At 36.3% G+C, this 17122-nt stretch overlaps 1 protein-coding gene and 1 long non-coding RNA gene across 2 annotated transcripts in view; both read left to right on the forward strand.

The window, feature by feature from the left end:
* ADAM7 (ADAM metallopeptidase domain 7) overlaps positions 1-17122 on the forward strand; it is a 70489-nt gene that overhangs the window by 26605 nt on the left and 26762 nt on the right. Inside the window, exon 10 of the mRNA XM_021074374.1 lies at positions 8057-8076. Within this exon, the coding sequence (XP_020930033.1) occupies positions 8057-8076 (20 nt within the window). The remainder of the gene's footprint in view (positions 1-8056; positions 8077-17122) is intronic.
* LOC110256883 lies at positions 391-6126 on the forward strand. Its single transcript, XR_002338957.1, has 3 exons — positions 391-511; positions 1911-1964; positions 6070-6126. It is a non-coding gene; the product is annotated as an uncharacterized LOC110256883 (long non-coding RNA).

Here is a 17122-nt window from a genome sequence, read left to right on the forward strand (position 1 = left end):
GATTGCCAGGGGTCCTTCAACCCCAAGTGGAATTGCTGCCTCTATTTAGGCTTCAAAGTAGAGGTGGGACCATACACTTCTGAAAATCCAGATGAGTTAACTCTTCAGCAGTTATCCATTGAGTCAAAGTTTGCATGCCACCTCACCTCTTTACCACTCAGAACACCTGGCTACATGCTCAGGTGGCCTTGGACCTCATAGTTTCCCTTTTTTAAAAAGGCAACATCTATAAAAATGGAACAGAGAAAGAGAGTGTGCAGTCATGTAGTAGTAAAATGGAATGCATCTTAAACAGACATCGTTTCCCAATCCACAGGGGGTTCTTTCAGGGTGAATGACCAAAGGTACCTTATTGAACCAGTGAAATATTCAATTGAGGGTGAACACTTGGTCTTCAGATATAACCCCAAAGGTGCAGCACGCTGCCAATTATTCTTGCACAGAGCTCAATTTCACCAGGACAGCTGTTCTGAAGGATAATACTAAATCCATGGAAGACTCCAAAATGGAAGTGAGTTGCTTTATTTTAAAATCCATCTTTTATCCCAGGTAAAACATTCTCTTCTTTTCTTTCTGATCTTCAAGAGAGAGACTACGAGCCCAATTAATGAAGTGTATATGCTACCTAGAACTGACTCATGTGTTTGAAATCTGAAATGTCAAGCTTTTGTGTCTGTTATTCTCTATAGAAAGTGTTCATCCTTGGCAGTTAACCTCAATTTTTTCTGTTCAGTTTCAAAGAAGCGGGATGTCTACAACCCTAGAGGGATTCATAACATGAGAGGCTACAAGTGGTTGGAAAGAATGAAATTTGTATCTTGAAATCTCTCCAAGATAATGTCCTTTTCTTGTCTTCCCTGCAACTTTTTTTTTTGGCGGGGGAGGGAGTTGATGATAAGCAGGTTATCCTTTCATCGCAACAAATACTCTAATTGTTCAGGTGGGATTTCTAGTGAAGGATTGTACAGTGATAGCCCTCTGTGTTCTAGGCTTTTCTGTCCTGTTCACATCATCTTAAATTCCCCACTCGGTGTCAGCCTTTAAGATCTATGAGTGTTTATCTTCTTCACATATCCGTTAGTCATAGACTGTGTCTGAAACTTATTAGATGTCTCAAGATATCTCTGGATTGAATCAATTACTTAGTTCAGTAAAGAATAGACTTAGTTCAAATATTTGAAACAAGAGTGCTCTGGTTTTTGTGTTTGTTTTTGGTTGCACCTGAAGCATGTGGAAGTTCCCGGGCCAGGATTCTAATTTGTGCCACAGCCATGACCTGAGCTGCTGCAGTGTCCATGCTGGATCCTTAACCCGCTGAGCCACAGGTTTTATACCTCAACACATGACACTGAAATCTGAAAACTTAGAATTCCTGGGGCTGGTGTTTTTTATAAAACAAAAGATCTATAATTAGCAACATTTACACATTTCCTTGGAATGGAGATTACTGCAAAGTGAGAGACTGAGAGACAGAAGAGGGGTAGAAGAAATTTAGTCGCGTCCTATTAGCCAGTCTTTATGTCTGGCTGTCAACCAGAGATCTATCCTTTTTACATTGAGCTTACTTAGTAAGCATTTACTTTGTAAATGAAAAAAAAAAAATTAATCTTAAAACTGGATTCACGATTCTTTATTTATTAACTCTTATTTACCTGAAAAGACTACACAAAGAAAAGAAGGAATAATAAAATATGGACTGTTGTTTTCAGTTTACCAAAAACTGATGCACAGGTCCATGCGTTTAATAGTATAGTGGATTTTATTTGCATAAATTTCTGGAGTCATTAGATATATCTTGTACCTCACATTCCAATAATACTAAACATGCCTTACCTTGAAAATGTAACTGAAAATGTTTAAGATGAGAAATATTAACCATTACTTCATTAACTTTTCCATACATTTTCCAGAGCATCGAAAAAGAAAAGCATATTGAACTGTTCATTGTTGCTGATAATAATGTGGTAAGTTTTCAGATAAACATTTGCTCTCTATTTCATCCTTGTAAAACTACAGATGTGATTTTAACAAAGAGAAAAATAGTATTTTATTTTTTGGCTTTTTTTTAGGGCCACACCCTCACTATAGGGAAGTTCCCAGGCTAGGGGTTGAATCTGACCTGCAGCTGTTGACCTACGCCACAGCCACAGCAATGCAGGATCTAAAGCTGCATCTGTGACCTACACCACAGCTCACAGATCCTTAACCACTGAGCAGGGCCAGGATTTGACCCAAGGTCCTCGTAGATACTAGTCAGGTTCGTTTCTGCTGAGCCACAAAGGCAACTCCAGGAAATATGTTTTTAATCGGAATTCCATTCCAGGTTCAATGTCCTGTTTTTTAGCTTCCCCAAGAAGACCATATATAAGGGCTGATAAAGTTCCTTGGCGGCATAAGGAGACGAAGCCAAAATAGAATCCTCTTCATTATGAACATATGGAAATGATGAGCAACTTACACAAAAAATTGAACATATGTTTCACAATTTTACTTGAGCTCAAAAGAAAACCACAGGAAATCTCCAAGTTGCTAAAAATGAGGAAAAAGAATCTCTGTCAAAACAGTTAAGTAGGAGTTCTCAGTTCTGAGTGTGGCTCAGTGGTTAACGATCCAACTAGGAACCATGAGGTTGCAGGGTTCGATCCCTGGCCTTGCTCATTGGGTTAAGGATCTGGCATTGCTGTGAGCTGTGATGTAGGCCACAGACGCAGGCTAGGATCCACATTGCTGTGTGCGTATAGCCAGCGGCTACAGCTCCGATTAAACCCCAGCCTGGGAACCTCCATATGCTGTGGGTGTGCCCTAGAAAGACAAAAAGAAAAGAAAAAAAAAAAAAAAACAGTTAAGTAAAATTCCAAGTCATTGGTGGCACATTAATACATAGACTGCATGTGTAAGGCCCAGAGCCATAAAGGGCTTATCCCATTCCCTGAAAAGGAAACAGGAAAAGCTCTCTAGGGAAACTGCAAAGAGAAAGCAAATGTTCTGTTTTTCTACCTGTTTGCAATGGGCAGGGAAAATATATGCATAAAGGGGCAAAAATCCTCCCAAGTCTGTGTCCTGCACTGATGTGGGGTGGTATCCTGCTCTTCTCCAGATACAGAAATGCCAACCAAGCTTTCCACACAAAAACTGCTTTAAAAACTTAATAAACCACCAGACCCCAGTGTGAAAAACGCCCTATTATTGTAATTAACGAGGAAAAGTCAACCAACATAAATGAAAAGAATGAGCTCTCCAAGATCTGTAAATCAGCCAGCGATACTTCAGGTTATACACCTTACAACAGGTAAAAAAGATATGCAATAAAAAAAAACAGGCTAAAGGGTAAGAAGGGTTGTTTTTACTTTCCTCTGTCAGAAAAAATTTAGGTTAAGCAGGGAAAATATTCAACAAAATATAGGAAAAAATTTGAATCACATAATACAGCTTTGATTTTAAACCAACTGATGGAGTATACTGCAACCAAAAAATAGACAATATGTATTCAAGCGCAAATAAAACATTTTCAAAAATTAAACATATCTGGCCACAAAGGAGTTTAAAAAAAATTGGGGAAAAAAAAACCCATATATGATAAAGATCACTCTTTAAAAAAAAAAAACAAAAAACAACCCACAAAACCCAATTGGAAGATATAACAAGAGACTGTTTAAACTGAACCTCTAAAGAACACTGGTTTGGAAAACTAAAATCCAAAAATATACTGCCAAATATTAACTGACTAAAGAACTCAAAGAATTATGAAATATTTATAACAGCAAAAATAAAATATTAGTATAGATAAAAATTTTTAGATGCTGGTGGCTTAGCAGTAATTAGAAGGACATTTGTAGGACTTAAAAATTTCTATTAAAAAAGAAAGAAATTTTAATGAATTAAGAGTCTAACTGGAATAGTTAGAACATAAGCAAAATAAAACCAAAAAAGATAGAAGGAAAAAATAATTTTTAACAATGAGTAAAATTAATAAAAGGCACAAGCCAAAAAGAAACAAAGCCAAATGCTAGTCCCGTGGGAAGATTACATGAAATAGAGAAAACTTCAGACAGTATGTGTTTATGACAGAAATAGAAGTATAAATAAAATTATAAATGAAAGAAAAACATAACTTATAAACATAGGAAAGGTTATATATCATTAAAAATATATGTACAATCTTGTGCCAATACTTTTATGAGCAAAAGCATATAGTAAAACTGTTATGATGCCTACTTGAGAAGAAATAGGAAACCCAAAAGGAATATAACAAATTTTTAAAATATAAATAAGTAGTCCACAATCTAGTAACCAATAAAGACACTAGCCTTTAGATGAATTTAAAGGACAAATTTCACCAAAATTTGTTATAACGAAAACCCTATCTTTTAATAAACTGCTTTCAAGAACAGGAAAAATTCTTCACACATTTTTATTTATTGAAAGTTTGTGTTAGTTATCTGATGCTGGTGTAACAAATTACCCCAAAGTTAGTTATGGGTCAATTTATGCAGTTACAGCAATGTAAGTGGTTCTAACTGGGCTGCCTGGCTGGTGCAAAATGGCCTTAGCCACTTGTCTGGTATGTAGTGTTGGGCTTGGCTCATGTGTCTCCAGTAGGCAAGCCCAGTTTCTTCTCATATTATACCTGGGCATCAAAACATTAAGAGATCTTTTCTTTTTTCTTTTATTTATTTATCTTTGTCTTTTTAGGGCTGCACCCATGGCACATGGGAGGCTCCCAGGCTAAGGGTCGGAATGGAGCTGAAGCTGCCTGCCTATGCCACAGCCACGCCACATCCAAGCCGAGTCTGTGACTACACCACAGCTCATGGCAACGCCAGATCCTTAACCTGCTGAGTGAGGCCAAGGAGTGAACCTGCATTCTTCATGGATGCTAGTCAGATTCCTTTCTGTTGAGCCACGAAGGGAACTCCCACAGTATCTTTTCAAGCTTCTGCTTCTACAACACTTGTTAATATCTCATTAGCCAAAGTAAGTCAAATGGCCAAGCTAGAATCAGTGTTGGAGGAAGTACACAAGGGTACAGTTCCCTGGAAAAGTGATTTCTTAAGGGTCATTACTTATAAAAATCTATGATGATGTTGCTAAGAGATCCAGACCAAGAAAGTAAAATGATTAGCCAGTTCACTTACAAATACAATTGCAAATATCTTTAAATTACTTGCAAACTCAATCCTGCACATTATCAAAAAAAGAGTCATCAACAATGAAGGTTTATTCTAATAATGCAGTGGATTTGATAAGAGAACATTTATGGGCCTATCAGAAATAATTTCAATGGAATAGTGCAGTAAAATCAATAAGTGGTAGGTTGAAAAGTGGGGTAGGAAATGAAAATTAAAGGGATTCTAATGTAATATTCTTTGAGGGTACTTAGATACTTAGAGATAACAGGAGAGCAATGGAAGGATGAACTATAGGATGCTGCAGGATTCAGAAAAGGCACTTTTATTTTTATCATGCAAAAAGCTTGGGAGGCCTTATGTTATTATTAAGTGTATTTTATTAGGGTCTAAATTGATAATGCTGAAAACAAAGTACAAATAGGATATCTATTGTAAGAAGAGGACAAAATACAAAACAAGTAGGAAACTCTGCTTAGCCTTTTCCTGGAGAGAGGGGGGGCACAAGTTTTTGTTCTCTCCATCATATATCTGTCTCCAGAATGATCCTTGATTCTATTCCCTTACTTTGTCACTGCCATGGATACAGGAGGGCTGATAAAACTGTTGTTTTGCAATATAATGGTTGTTATGGAGCTCTAATATGTTTTTTTATAAATATGGACTCGTAAAGAACATTTATGAGTTGGTATAATAAATCAATGTAATGTAATATAACGTACTGTTGAAAAGGGAATCAAATTATAAGAAAACCTTTTAAGTAGTTGCCGAGTTGAAGCGTGTCTTTAGAAACTGCTAATCTAGTTATTTTTATATATAAGAAAGGGGGAAGGAAAGCCAGTGAATTTTTTTTCTTTGAAAATATCTCATGATGGGAATAATTTTGTGAATTTTTATCAACTCTTATGATTGATAAATGTTGATCTTATGTTTATATTTCCAGTATCACAGGAATCCTAACAGTAAAGTGAGGAATCGAGTTTGGGGAATGGTCAATTTTTGTCACATGGTAAGATCTGATACAGTTTGAATGAAACCAAAAACACAACTGGAAAGAAATTTTTTATTCTTAATGGGCCGCACCTGTGGCATTTGGAAGTTCCTGGGCCAGGGACTGAATTGAGCCACAGCTGGGACAATGTGGGATCCTTTAACCTACTGCACTGGGCTGGGGATGGAACCCATGCTTCCACAGTGACCTGAGCCGCTGCAGACACAGTTCTTAATAACACTGTGCCACAGAGGAAAGAAACTTTTAGGATAGATGGATGTTTGTAGTAATCAAAGATATTGAGCAGCCTAGAACACAAAAATTCACTAAGTCAACTAATTAGAAAATTCTATTGAAAAAAAGTCACAGCAACAAATGAATCACAGCTCTAAGCTTTTGATTTTCTAAGTAAGTACATTTAAAAAAGTTTTAAATATGGGTCACTAATCACAAAATTTATAAAGCAATGTATGAAGATTTGATTATCCATCATGAATAAATCAATTCACTTTTTAAAATCACTGTACCATGACCTTGCATAGCAAAAAAGCTTTCAAGCTATAATTTACAGCCCATGGTTTTCTTGAGGAGAGAAATCAGGAGAAAACTTTCAGTAAAGTGAATACTATAATCCTGTTAGAGAAGCAATACTGTGAACATATTACTTTTTTTGTTAAGAGCCACACCTGTGGCATACGGAAGTTCCCAGCCTTGGGGTCGAATCAGAGGAGAATCAGAGATTTTTCGTCAAGTTTCTTTGTGATCATGGCAATTACCCAATACTCTGGATGAGCACCCTAAAATTCTGTTTCAATACAACTGTTTATAAAATGAGGCTGGACCGTTTGCTTATGTACTTACACATTAAAATTACTTTTTTAAATGTAAAGGAATATAGTTGTGATAAAGGATCCTTCTGCAACATCACATTGTAAAAAAATTATTTCTCATTGATCAGATTTATAAGACCTTGGACATTCATGTGACATTGGTCGGCCTTGAAACATGGACAAATGGAGACAAAATAGAAATAGATTCAAATTAGAAACTACCTTAAAGCGTTTTTCAGCTTGGCAAGAAATAATCCTTAAAAAAAAGAGAATTTTGATCATGTTGTGTTACTCAGGTATGTAGCTGCTCTATTTCCTACATATTTTATTTTATTTTATTTGCTTTTTAGGGCTGCACCCACGGCATATGGAAGTTCCTAGGCTAGGGGTCAAATTGGAGCTGTTAGCTGTTCTTTTTTAAAGTGGTCCAACTAATTTTTTTTTTTTTTTTTTTTTTTTTTGCCACATCCAGGGCTTCTGGAAGTTCCCAAGCCAGGGCTCAAACCTGCATCACAGCAGTGCCCCTCCTGCTCACAGGGGAACTCCTACTAAATGATCTTCTTGAAGGCATATCAAATTTGGATTCCCTTGATGTACACATCTATGTCTGTCTTTTTAGGTAATCCAGGAATAGATCTGTTTTCACATAAGTGTTTTAAATGCTTAATTACAGTTCTCAAATCCTCCATGAGTTTTCTATGGTTGATTAAATTTTTTTAAAAATTTTCAACCACAGCAAATGCATCACAGTGTTGAGTCCACCACTTATGTTACATTTTTCCCCTCTGAACACTTGTAAATTTTTTCATCGTTTAAGTGGTTTTATCCAAAGTGTGAGTGTAGGGTAAACAAAGTCAAGTCAAAGGGATTCTAATCCTTTTATTTTATTTCTTTTTTAGAAAGTACTTTTTTAGGATTTCAACTTAAGATTGCACTGACTTTTTCAATGCCTCTAAAATAACCACAGGTCGAAAATGAGCTTGGTATCAACTAAGGTCATCCTTAAGCCCAGAACTCCAGGAAAATAAAAGGCACTAGCATTGTGGGGTTCACTGTAGTTTCGTCTTTGTGGGCAATTGAACTAAAGTTTTTTACATCTTGTTGTATAGTGGGAAGTGGCTCTACACATCTGCACAAGGAACTTCCTATCCAGGGGCATGTGTCTGCCCTATATTCCTCCCAGTGTCGTTAAGGTGAGCTGTGTTTTATTATGTCATATATTACTTCATCCAAAAATTTACCTTAAATTTCTATAATTTTCTTTTTTTTTTTAATTTCTGTAATTTTCTATATCCTATTGAAAAGGACCACAAATGGCATTTCCCACCAAAATGTCATGATGAAACTGTCATGTTTCCTTTTGTTTTATTAAAGCTATAGATAAATAATGAATATAAACCAGTGTTTTTCAGAGTGTAAAAGAACATCAGATTGTGAATTAACATACACAGAATAGGAAAGCTCTTTCGTTATAGTAATTATATAGTTAATTTTTTAAGGACATTGCGATATACCCAAAACTTGATGGCAAGTTTTGCAAGTGAGGATAGTAGTTCTTATGCTGATAAGAAAGTGTATAAACCACTTCAAATACAGCAGAGATGACCTTTACCACTCACTTTCAGAAAGCATCAAACCTATGAATTGCTGACTCTCTTTGCTTATCAGATTCCCTTCCCCCAAAAACAGAATCACATTAAACTAATGTAGGCTGTCCACTGCAATTATCACATAACCCTCCAGGACACATTTTAAACATCATATGAGAAGAGGACATTACCAAGTTAGGGATGTTTTACCTTTATAGTAGCCTGAGAGCCCACTTCCTCTTTGGAGAATTAATTGTTTCATTAATAATAGAGATTAAAACATGAAACAGAACTAAGAACAGAGGTAACAGTCAAACTCTGCCTGGATTTTACATCACTGATTCTCTGGTCTTTGTCATGGTAGAAACCCCCTCCTCATGATTAAATAACATTATCGCCTAATGTGAGACTATAAATTGAAAACCTTGAACCTCCACATATTTTTATTTACTCCCTTTGAAAACCCAAGTAGTAGAAAAACAATAAAGAATCTTTATTTTCGTTGTGTAGGATGTTTAATAAATTTAGCTATTTGTAAATGAGTCTATAGAAATCCAATGGCTATTACTGGGACCACAAAAATATTAAAAAATTTCAAAATCCTGCTTTTCAAAATACCCCACGCGTCTATGCCTCAAGTAGCCAATCGTATTGTATGAAACTTTGTTTCAATTCTGTGCATCAGCCTGGAGTGACGTATTCTAGAACTGTAGACAGGCAAAGCAGTTAACTGATGTTGATATTTCCAGTGGGCACCCTTACCCTCCTTCCCTCAGCTCTATGAAGTAAGTGAATTTAGTGCATACTGTAGAGCCTCCCCAAATCTGTGAATATTATCAAATGTTTTCATATATGATGGTAACAAATAAAAAGTTGATCTCACTAATTGAGATTTTTATGTCTCCTTCTCCATCGCCTCATTTTTCCATACTTCACCTATGATTTTCATTTGGCTTGATTTTTAACTGCATCGAATATCTACTGTTAAACTGAGGTTTGAGGTGAAGAGGCAAACTGTTAAATCCAACTGTTTATTCATCTAGCGGAAATATTGGGTCAACTTCGTTTTGACTATAACTTATCCATAATAGGTAAAAAGTTACATTTATTTGTATTTTTGAGGAAAAACCCCATTATTTTAGAATATACTACACAGCCAAATACTTAACTAGAAGCTTTGTACATGCTATTGCAAAATAACCACAGAAATAATTGTAGTCTATTTATTTTTGCCATCTCTTTCATTTTTACCAACCGTTTATTATTAAAAAAAATTTTTCACATAGAGCAAGGTTGAGGAATTTTATATGACCATGTATATAGAATATATACATATACCCATAATCCCATCAAGGTATACAAATATAAATGTTGGCTAACATTTTGCTATATTTGTTTTACATCATGTTTCTTTATCTATCCACTCCTCTATCTATCCATTTATCCATCCGTCCATTCATCCAGCTTATTTTTATACATTTCAATTATATCGTAGTCATCAATATCTACCTAAGGGCTTCAACTAGCATATCATTAGAGTTTAAATCTGTCTGGGCGTTCCATTGTGGCTCAACGGTAATGAACCCAACTAGTATCCATGAGGATGTGAGTTTGATCCATGGCCTTGCTCGGTGAATTAAGAATCCCGGCATTGCTGTGAGCTGTGGTATAGGTCGAAGACATGGCTTGGATCTGGCATTGCTGTGGCTGTGGTGTAGGCTGGCAGCTATAGCTCTGATTCGACCTCTAGCCTGGGAACCTCCACATGCCATGGGTCTCCCCTGTCCCACCAAAAAAAACCCAAATACATCTGCAATGTTTTTCTCTTGATGTAAAATTTTCATAAGATGAAATGCACAAATCTTAAATGTTCATTCACTGAATTTTGATAAACGCAGGTATCCGTGTTACCCAAATTTCTGTAAAAATGAACTAGGAAAGGACTGACACTAAAAATTTCCATCTGCTCCTTCATAGTCAGCTCCCCTCAAAACCTGCTCACAGAGGTTTTACTCACTATGGATTATTCTGTCCATTCTAGAGATTTATATAAATGTGGTTTATGAATTTACACCCTGTTTTTAATTGTCATAGACATTTGTTCAACATCTGGTTTTATAACCATTTAAGTAAACAGGTTTGCTGTAATAAAATGTGTATATCTGTTAAAAAAAAAAAGCAGTTAAAGAAAAAAAAAACCAACTCATTATTTTTTTAATTCAAATCACATACCTGGTCTCAGGACTTACTGCAGTTCAGGTTCTCTAAGTATCAGCACAAAGGTATTCAGCGAGGGGCAAAGTAACAGGTAAAAAGTGGTTTTCTTGAGAGATAGAGTGTGGGCAGTCTCAAAAGGCAAGAGGCCTCAAAATATGGGGTGGTTGAGTTTTTGTGGAGTGGGTAATTTCATAGGCTAGTGAAGGGGACTATCATTCCCACTATGTCAGGGGAAGGGGCAAGGATTTCCAGAAATTGAGCTACTGTCCAACCATAAAAAGCCATTGGCCTTTTATGGTTGGCCTTGGAACTATTATGGCACCAGTGGGCATGTCACTTAGCTAATGTATTACAATGAGCCTATAATGAGGCTCAAGGTCCACTGGAAGTCAAATCTTCTCCCATCTTAGACCTAGCTGATTTTAACCAGTTTATGTCATATCTACAATGGTTATGTCATTCTTTTAAAGGTTGTGCCCTGACCCTTTCCCTCCTGTTTCACAGGAGCGGGGAGAAAGTTTTATGATTACAAATTCAATTTTATTAAGAGAGGGTTATTTGGATTTTGTATTTCATTTTGTGCCAGTTTAAAATTGTAATTTATAAGGAAATGTATATATCATGTAAGTTGTCAAATTTTTGGTATAGTGTCTCGTAATATTCTCTTATTCTTTAATGTCTGTAGTAACTCGAGTGAGGATAACCCTTTATAATTTCTAATATTGGTAATTTGAGTTCTTCCTCTTTTTTCTTGACAAATATAAAGAGATTTATCAATCTTATGATCTTTTCAAATAACTAAAATTTGAATTAATTGTTGCTATTTGTCTCTTTCATTGATTCCTTCTATTATCTTTATTATTTAATTTATTCTACTTTATTGTTTACTCTTCTGTTTTTATAGAAACATTTCACCTTTTCTGTCATAAATATTTAAAGTATTTAGAACCATGACATTTTCTCCATTAATTTAGATGTATTTTAAAAAAACTCGATGTGTTTTATTTTTATTATCATTCCTTTCAAAATATTTTCTAATTTCTTTTGAGATTTCTTCTTTGACTCATGGATTATTTAAGAGTGTTTTTCCAATATTTCCAATATTTGGTAGTTTTTTTTGCACAACCTTTGTCAAACTTTGTATGATATATTTTAAAAAATGTATTGTAATTTGTTTTATGCCCATACCTATGTTCTAACTTGTTAAAAATACATCATCAGAGAAGATATATACATCAAATATATTTGTATGTATAAATATATTTATGATACACAGGATGTATGCATCATGTACACACACACACATATATATCCTAACACGTATTAACCCAATAGCTATATATTTAGATAAAAATGTATTATATATATGATACATATGATGGACCTATCAAAATTTTTGCATTAATTTTGGCACTTAAGGCAAGACATTTTTACTTAGATAATATTGTTTCCAGGTTCTTCACAAAATAATTCCTTGTTAAAACCGCCAGAAACTCTTTCTGTCTCTTGTACAGTCTCTACCAAACCATGAAATCTAGGTAGAAAAACTTTTCTGTGTGTGGAATTGATTTTGCTTTTCTGTTTTTAGTGTAAGAAGACCTTGCTGAGACTTGAAAGCAGCCCAGAGGTGTCTCTCTCACATAACAGGTTTTATCTGTTAACTTTTAGAATGAGCAATTCTCACTACCTCTCTGCCCTCTTTTCCAGGGAGTTCCTCGCCTCAAATTACAGTGAGACGTATTACTCCACCAAAGGAGAGGAGGTCACCACGCACCCTCAGATCATGGTATATCTTAACAGAACATTCTAATGTCTCTTCTCTGAAACTTATTTCTTTGTGTGCTTTTGAAACCCTGTCCTAGCTTTCCATGCAGCTTCGGAAAGCGTTACATCAGAAATGGATCCTGCATTGACTACCATCACTGAATGAGCCTAGAGTAGAAATCAAGACCCTCTGACCTGGAAAGGCAGTTACTCACGGCCTAATAAGCAAATCAATGACTGCTAGTGCATTTTCCTTTACCCCACTGACTTCTATGTACCCAAAATGGTGTTAAGTCTGAGGAAGGGTAAAGCAGGACACCAAAGAAGTGTAAGGTACCCTGATGGAGGAGTAATTAAGCTAAAGGACAAAACTCAGAGACATGTGAGACAGTTTTAAAACTCCACCTAACTGACCCTGTGTGAGTCATATCCCATTGCCCAGTCCTTCTGATACACCAGCCTCAAGCCCTTGCCTGCACTCTCCAAATGAATCCTTGTTCATTTATCATGAGTATTATTTCAGTGGATACAAGTCCTGTTTTTATGACCTTATTCCCCTTTCCAGAACACGCCCACTGCAGTCTTCCAGCCGAGGATGACTTTATTCTCTTCTACCAAATATATACCTTTTAAACCATATTTCCCCTATTTAGGGCAGCTGTCATCCATGAAATCTTAGGTATCACGCAATCTCTGTAAAATAGAAGAGTACGAAACCTGGGTAACATTCTTTTACACAGAGAGTGGTTATTAGTCTGTGAGGGTCTGAGGTCCAGGGCCTTGGAAACTGCCACACATAGGCAGGGATTGAACAGATGGATTGTATGGAAAGAGGAATTACCTGATGGAATCACCATGGATAGAGCACAAAGTGGGAAATGATGAAGAGACCAATCAAGACAGAGAGGCAGAAAAGGAATGAAGGATCTGGCTGGAGAGCGAGACCTAATTTTTACCATCATCAAAAGCTTTGACTTGACTTCACAGGCAACTGAGAAATTTTTTTATAATAATAACACAGGAGAGGTAGTTTGGTGGAGATTTTTGAGGTGGATTAAAGCAGTAAAATTAATAAGGAAAAGGGTCACATTTCTGAGGCTGGCGTAAACTAACAGACTTAAATTTGTGAGGGAAGAATTCTTATACTGCTTTCCACAAAGAAATCTTACAATTAAAAGGAAAGGACTCTGAAGTAAATTCAAAATTTTCCAGTGAAAGAATGCAATGAATGAATGCATGAATGGATACATAAATGAATATGTGTTATTTGTGAAAAGGAAATAAAGATAAATTGTGAGCATAAAATATGTAGATTTTAATATTGCTGCAATATCAATACATATACTTATATCAATAGCCTCTTCATCTCTTTTAGGATCACTGTTTTTACCAAGGATCCATCATACATGAATTTGATTCTGCTGCCAGTATTAGCACGTGTAGTGGTCTAAGGTAATGCACCATATTTTCAAAGACATGCACTTCTTTCTTTTTTAAGATCCCTTAAAGAGTAAAATTAATGGAAAAAAGAGATGCGGTATATCTTCAGTACCGAGTATCCACCCTAGCCCATTGTTTATGCTCATTTTCAACAAAAAGATGGCTAAGACACAGCCCCAGGAAGACAAGTTTTTCGATATGTGATCAAGGGATTCAGAGCTGGAAGACTATTAGAAGTCATCCAGCCTTTGTGTTACAGATCAGGATACTGACATCAGAGACTTACTTCTGGACACTCCCTATGCTAGTGGTTGAATCTGGCCCCTAAACCAGGCCCCCTGACTTCTAGGCCTGTGAATTCCCAACTCATCATACCACAAAGCTTTTTACTAAATTAGGTAGTGTTTCCAGTCTCGAGAAAGTAAAAAACAAAACAAACACACAAACCAAAAAAAAAAAAAAAACCCTCAGAAGAAAAGCCTAAAATTTTCTCTAGAGAACTTGGGCTCTAGGACAAAGGCAGAAGATATGGGGAAGCCAAGGGCAGGAGAACAAGGAACTTGTGTTTAGATTTATGAGGACTTTGAGTAGTTCTCAATATTTTCAAGACTGAGAAACCCTTTACTGACAAAATTACCACATGATAGTGTCTGTACTTTCAAGTATTTACTGTGTAATTAATACTTGATGGACATAAAAATTCACAAAATTTTTGCAAGGACTCGGATTGCCAGGGGTCCTCAACCCCAAGTGGGAATTGCTGCTCTATTTAGGCTTCAAAGTAGAGGTGGGACCATCACACTTCTGAAAATCCAGATGAGTTAACTCTTAGCAGTTATCCATTGAGTCAAAGTTTGCATGCCACCTCACCTCTTTACCACTCAGAACACCTGGCTACATGCTCAGGTGGCCTTGACCTCATAGTTTCCCTTTTTTAAAAAGGCAACATCTATAAAATGGAACAGAGAAAGAGTGTGCAGTCATGTAGTAGTAAAATGGAATGCATCTTAAACAGACATCGTATTCCCAATCCACAGGGGGTTCTTCAGGGTGAATGACCAAAGGTACCTTATTGAACCAGTGAAATATTCAGATGAGGGTGAACACTTGGTCTTCAGATATAACCCCAAGGTGCAGCACGCTGCCAATTATTCTTGCACAGAGCTCAATTTCACCAGGACAGCTGTTCTGAAGGATAATACTAAATCCATGGAAGACTCCAAAATGGAAGTGAGTGCTTTATTTTTAAATCATCTTTATCCCAGGTAAAACATCTCTTCTTTTCTTTCTGATCTCAAGAGAGAGACTACGAGCCCAATTAATGAAGTGTATATGCTACCTAGAACTGACTCATTGTTTGAAATCTGAAATGTCAAGCTTTTGTGTCTGTTATCTCTATAGAAAGTGTTCATCCTTGGCAGTTAACCTCAATTTTTCTGTTCAGTTTCAAAGAAGGGGGATGTCTACAACCCTAGAGAGGGATTCATAACATGAGAGCTACAAGTGGTTGGAAAGAATGAAATTTGTATCTTGAAATCTCTCCAAGATAATGTCTTTTCTTGTCTTCCCTGCAACTTTTTTTTTTGGCGTGGGAGGGAGTTGATGATAAGCAGGTTATCCTTTCATCGCAACAAATACTCTAATTGTTCAGGTGGGATTTCTAGTGAAGGATTGTACAGTGATAGCCCTCTGTGTTCTAGGCTTTTCTGTCCTGGTTCACATCATCTTAAATCCCCACTCGGTGTCAGCCTTTAAGATCTATGAGTGTTTATCTTCTTCACATATCCGTAGTCTAGACTGTGTCTGAAACTTATTAGATGCCTCACAGATATCTCTGATTGAATCAATTACTTAGTTCAGTAAAGAATGACTTAGTCAAATATTTGAACAAGATTCCTCTGGTTTTTGTGTTTGTTTTTGGTTGCACCTGAAGCATGTGGAAGTTCCCGGGCCAGGGATCTAATTTGTGCCACAGCCATGACCTGAGCTGCTGCAGTGTCCATGCTGGATCCTTAACCCGCTGAGCCACAGGTTTATACCTCAACACATGACACTGAAATCTGAAAACTTAGAATTTCCTGGGGCTGGTGTTTTATAAAACAAAAGATCTATAATTAGCAACATTTACACATTTCCTTGGAATGGAGATTATTGCAAAGTGAGAGACTGAGAGACAGAAGAGGGGTAGAAGAAATTTAGTCGGTCCTATTAGCCAGTCTTATGTCTGGCTGTCAACCAGAGATCTGTCCTTTTTACATGAGCTTACTTAGTAAGCATTTACTTTGTAAATGAAAAAAAAAAATTAATCTTAAAACTGGATTCACGATTCTTTATTTATAACTCTTATTTTACCTGAAAGACTACACAAAGAAAAGAAGGATAATAAAATATGGACTGTTGTTTCAAGTTTACCAAAAACTGATGCACAGGTCCATGCGTTTTAATAGTATAGTGGATTTTATTTGCATAAATTTCTGGAGTCATTAGATATAATCTTGTACCTCACATTCCAATAATACTAACATGCCTTACCTTGAAAATGTAACTGAAAATGTTAAGATGAGAAATATTAACCATACTTCATTAACTTTTCCATACATTTCCAGAGCATCGAAAAAGAAAAGCATATTGAACTGTTCATTGTTGCTGATAATAATGTGGTAAGTTTTCAGATAAACATTTGCTCTCTATTCATCCTTGTAAAACTATAGATGTGATTTTAACAAAGAGAAAATAGTATTTTATCTTTTTGCTTTTTTTTTTAGGGCCACATCCTCACTATAGGGAAGTTCCCAGGCTAGGGGTTGAATCTGACCTGCAGCTGTTGACCTACGCCACAGCCACAGCAATGCAGGATCTAAGCTGCATCTGTGACCTACACCACAGCTCACAGATCCTTAACCCACTGAGCAGGGCCAGGGATTTAACCCAAGTCCTCGTAGATACTAGTCAGGTTCATTTCTGCTGAGCCACAAAGGCAACTCCAGGAAATAGTGTTTTAATCAGAATTCCATTCCAGGTTCAATGTCCTGTTTTTAGCTTCCCCAAGAAGACATATATAAGGGCTGATAAAGTTCCTTGGCGGCATAGGATACGAAGCCAAAATAGAATCCTCTTCATTATGAACATATGGAAATGATGAGCAACTTACAAAAAATTGAACAT

Source organism: Sus scrofa, chromosome 14 (assembly GCF_000003025.6).
Source record: "Sus scrofa isolate TJ Tabasco breed Duroc chromosome 14, Sscrofa11.1, whole genome shotgun sequence".
Lineage (NCBI taxonomy): Eukaryota > Metazoa > Chordata > Mammalia > Artiodactyla > Suidae > Sus > Sus scrofa.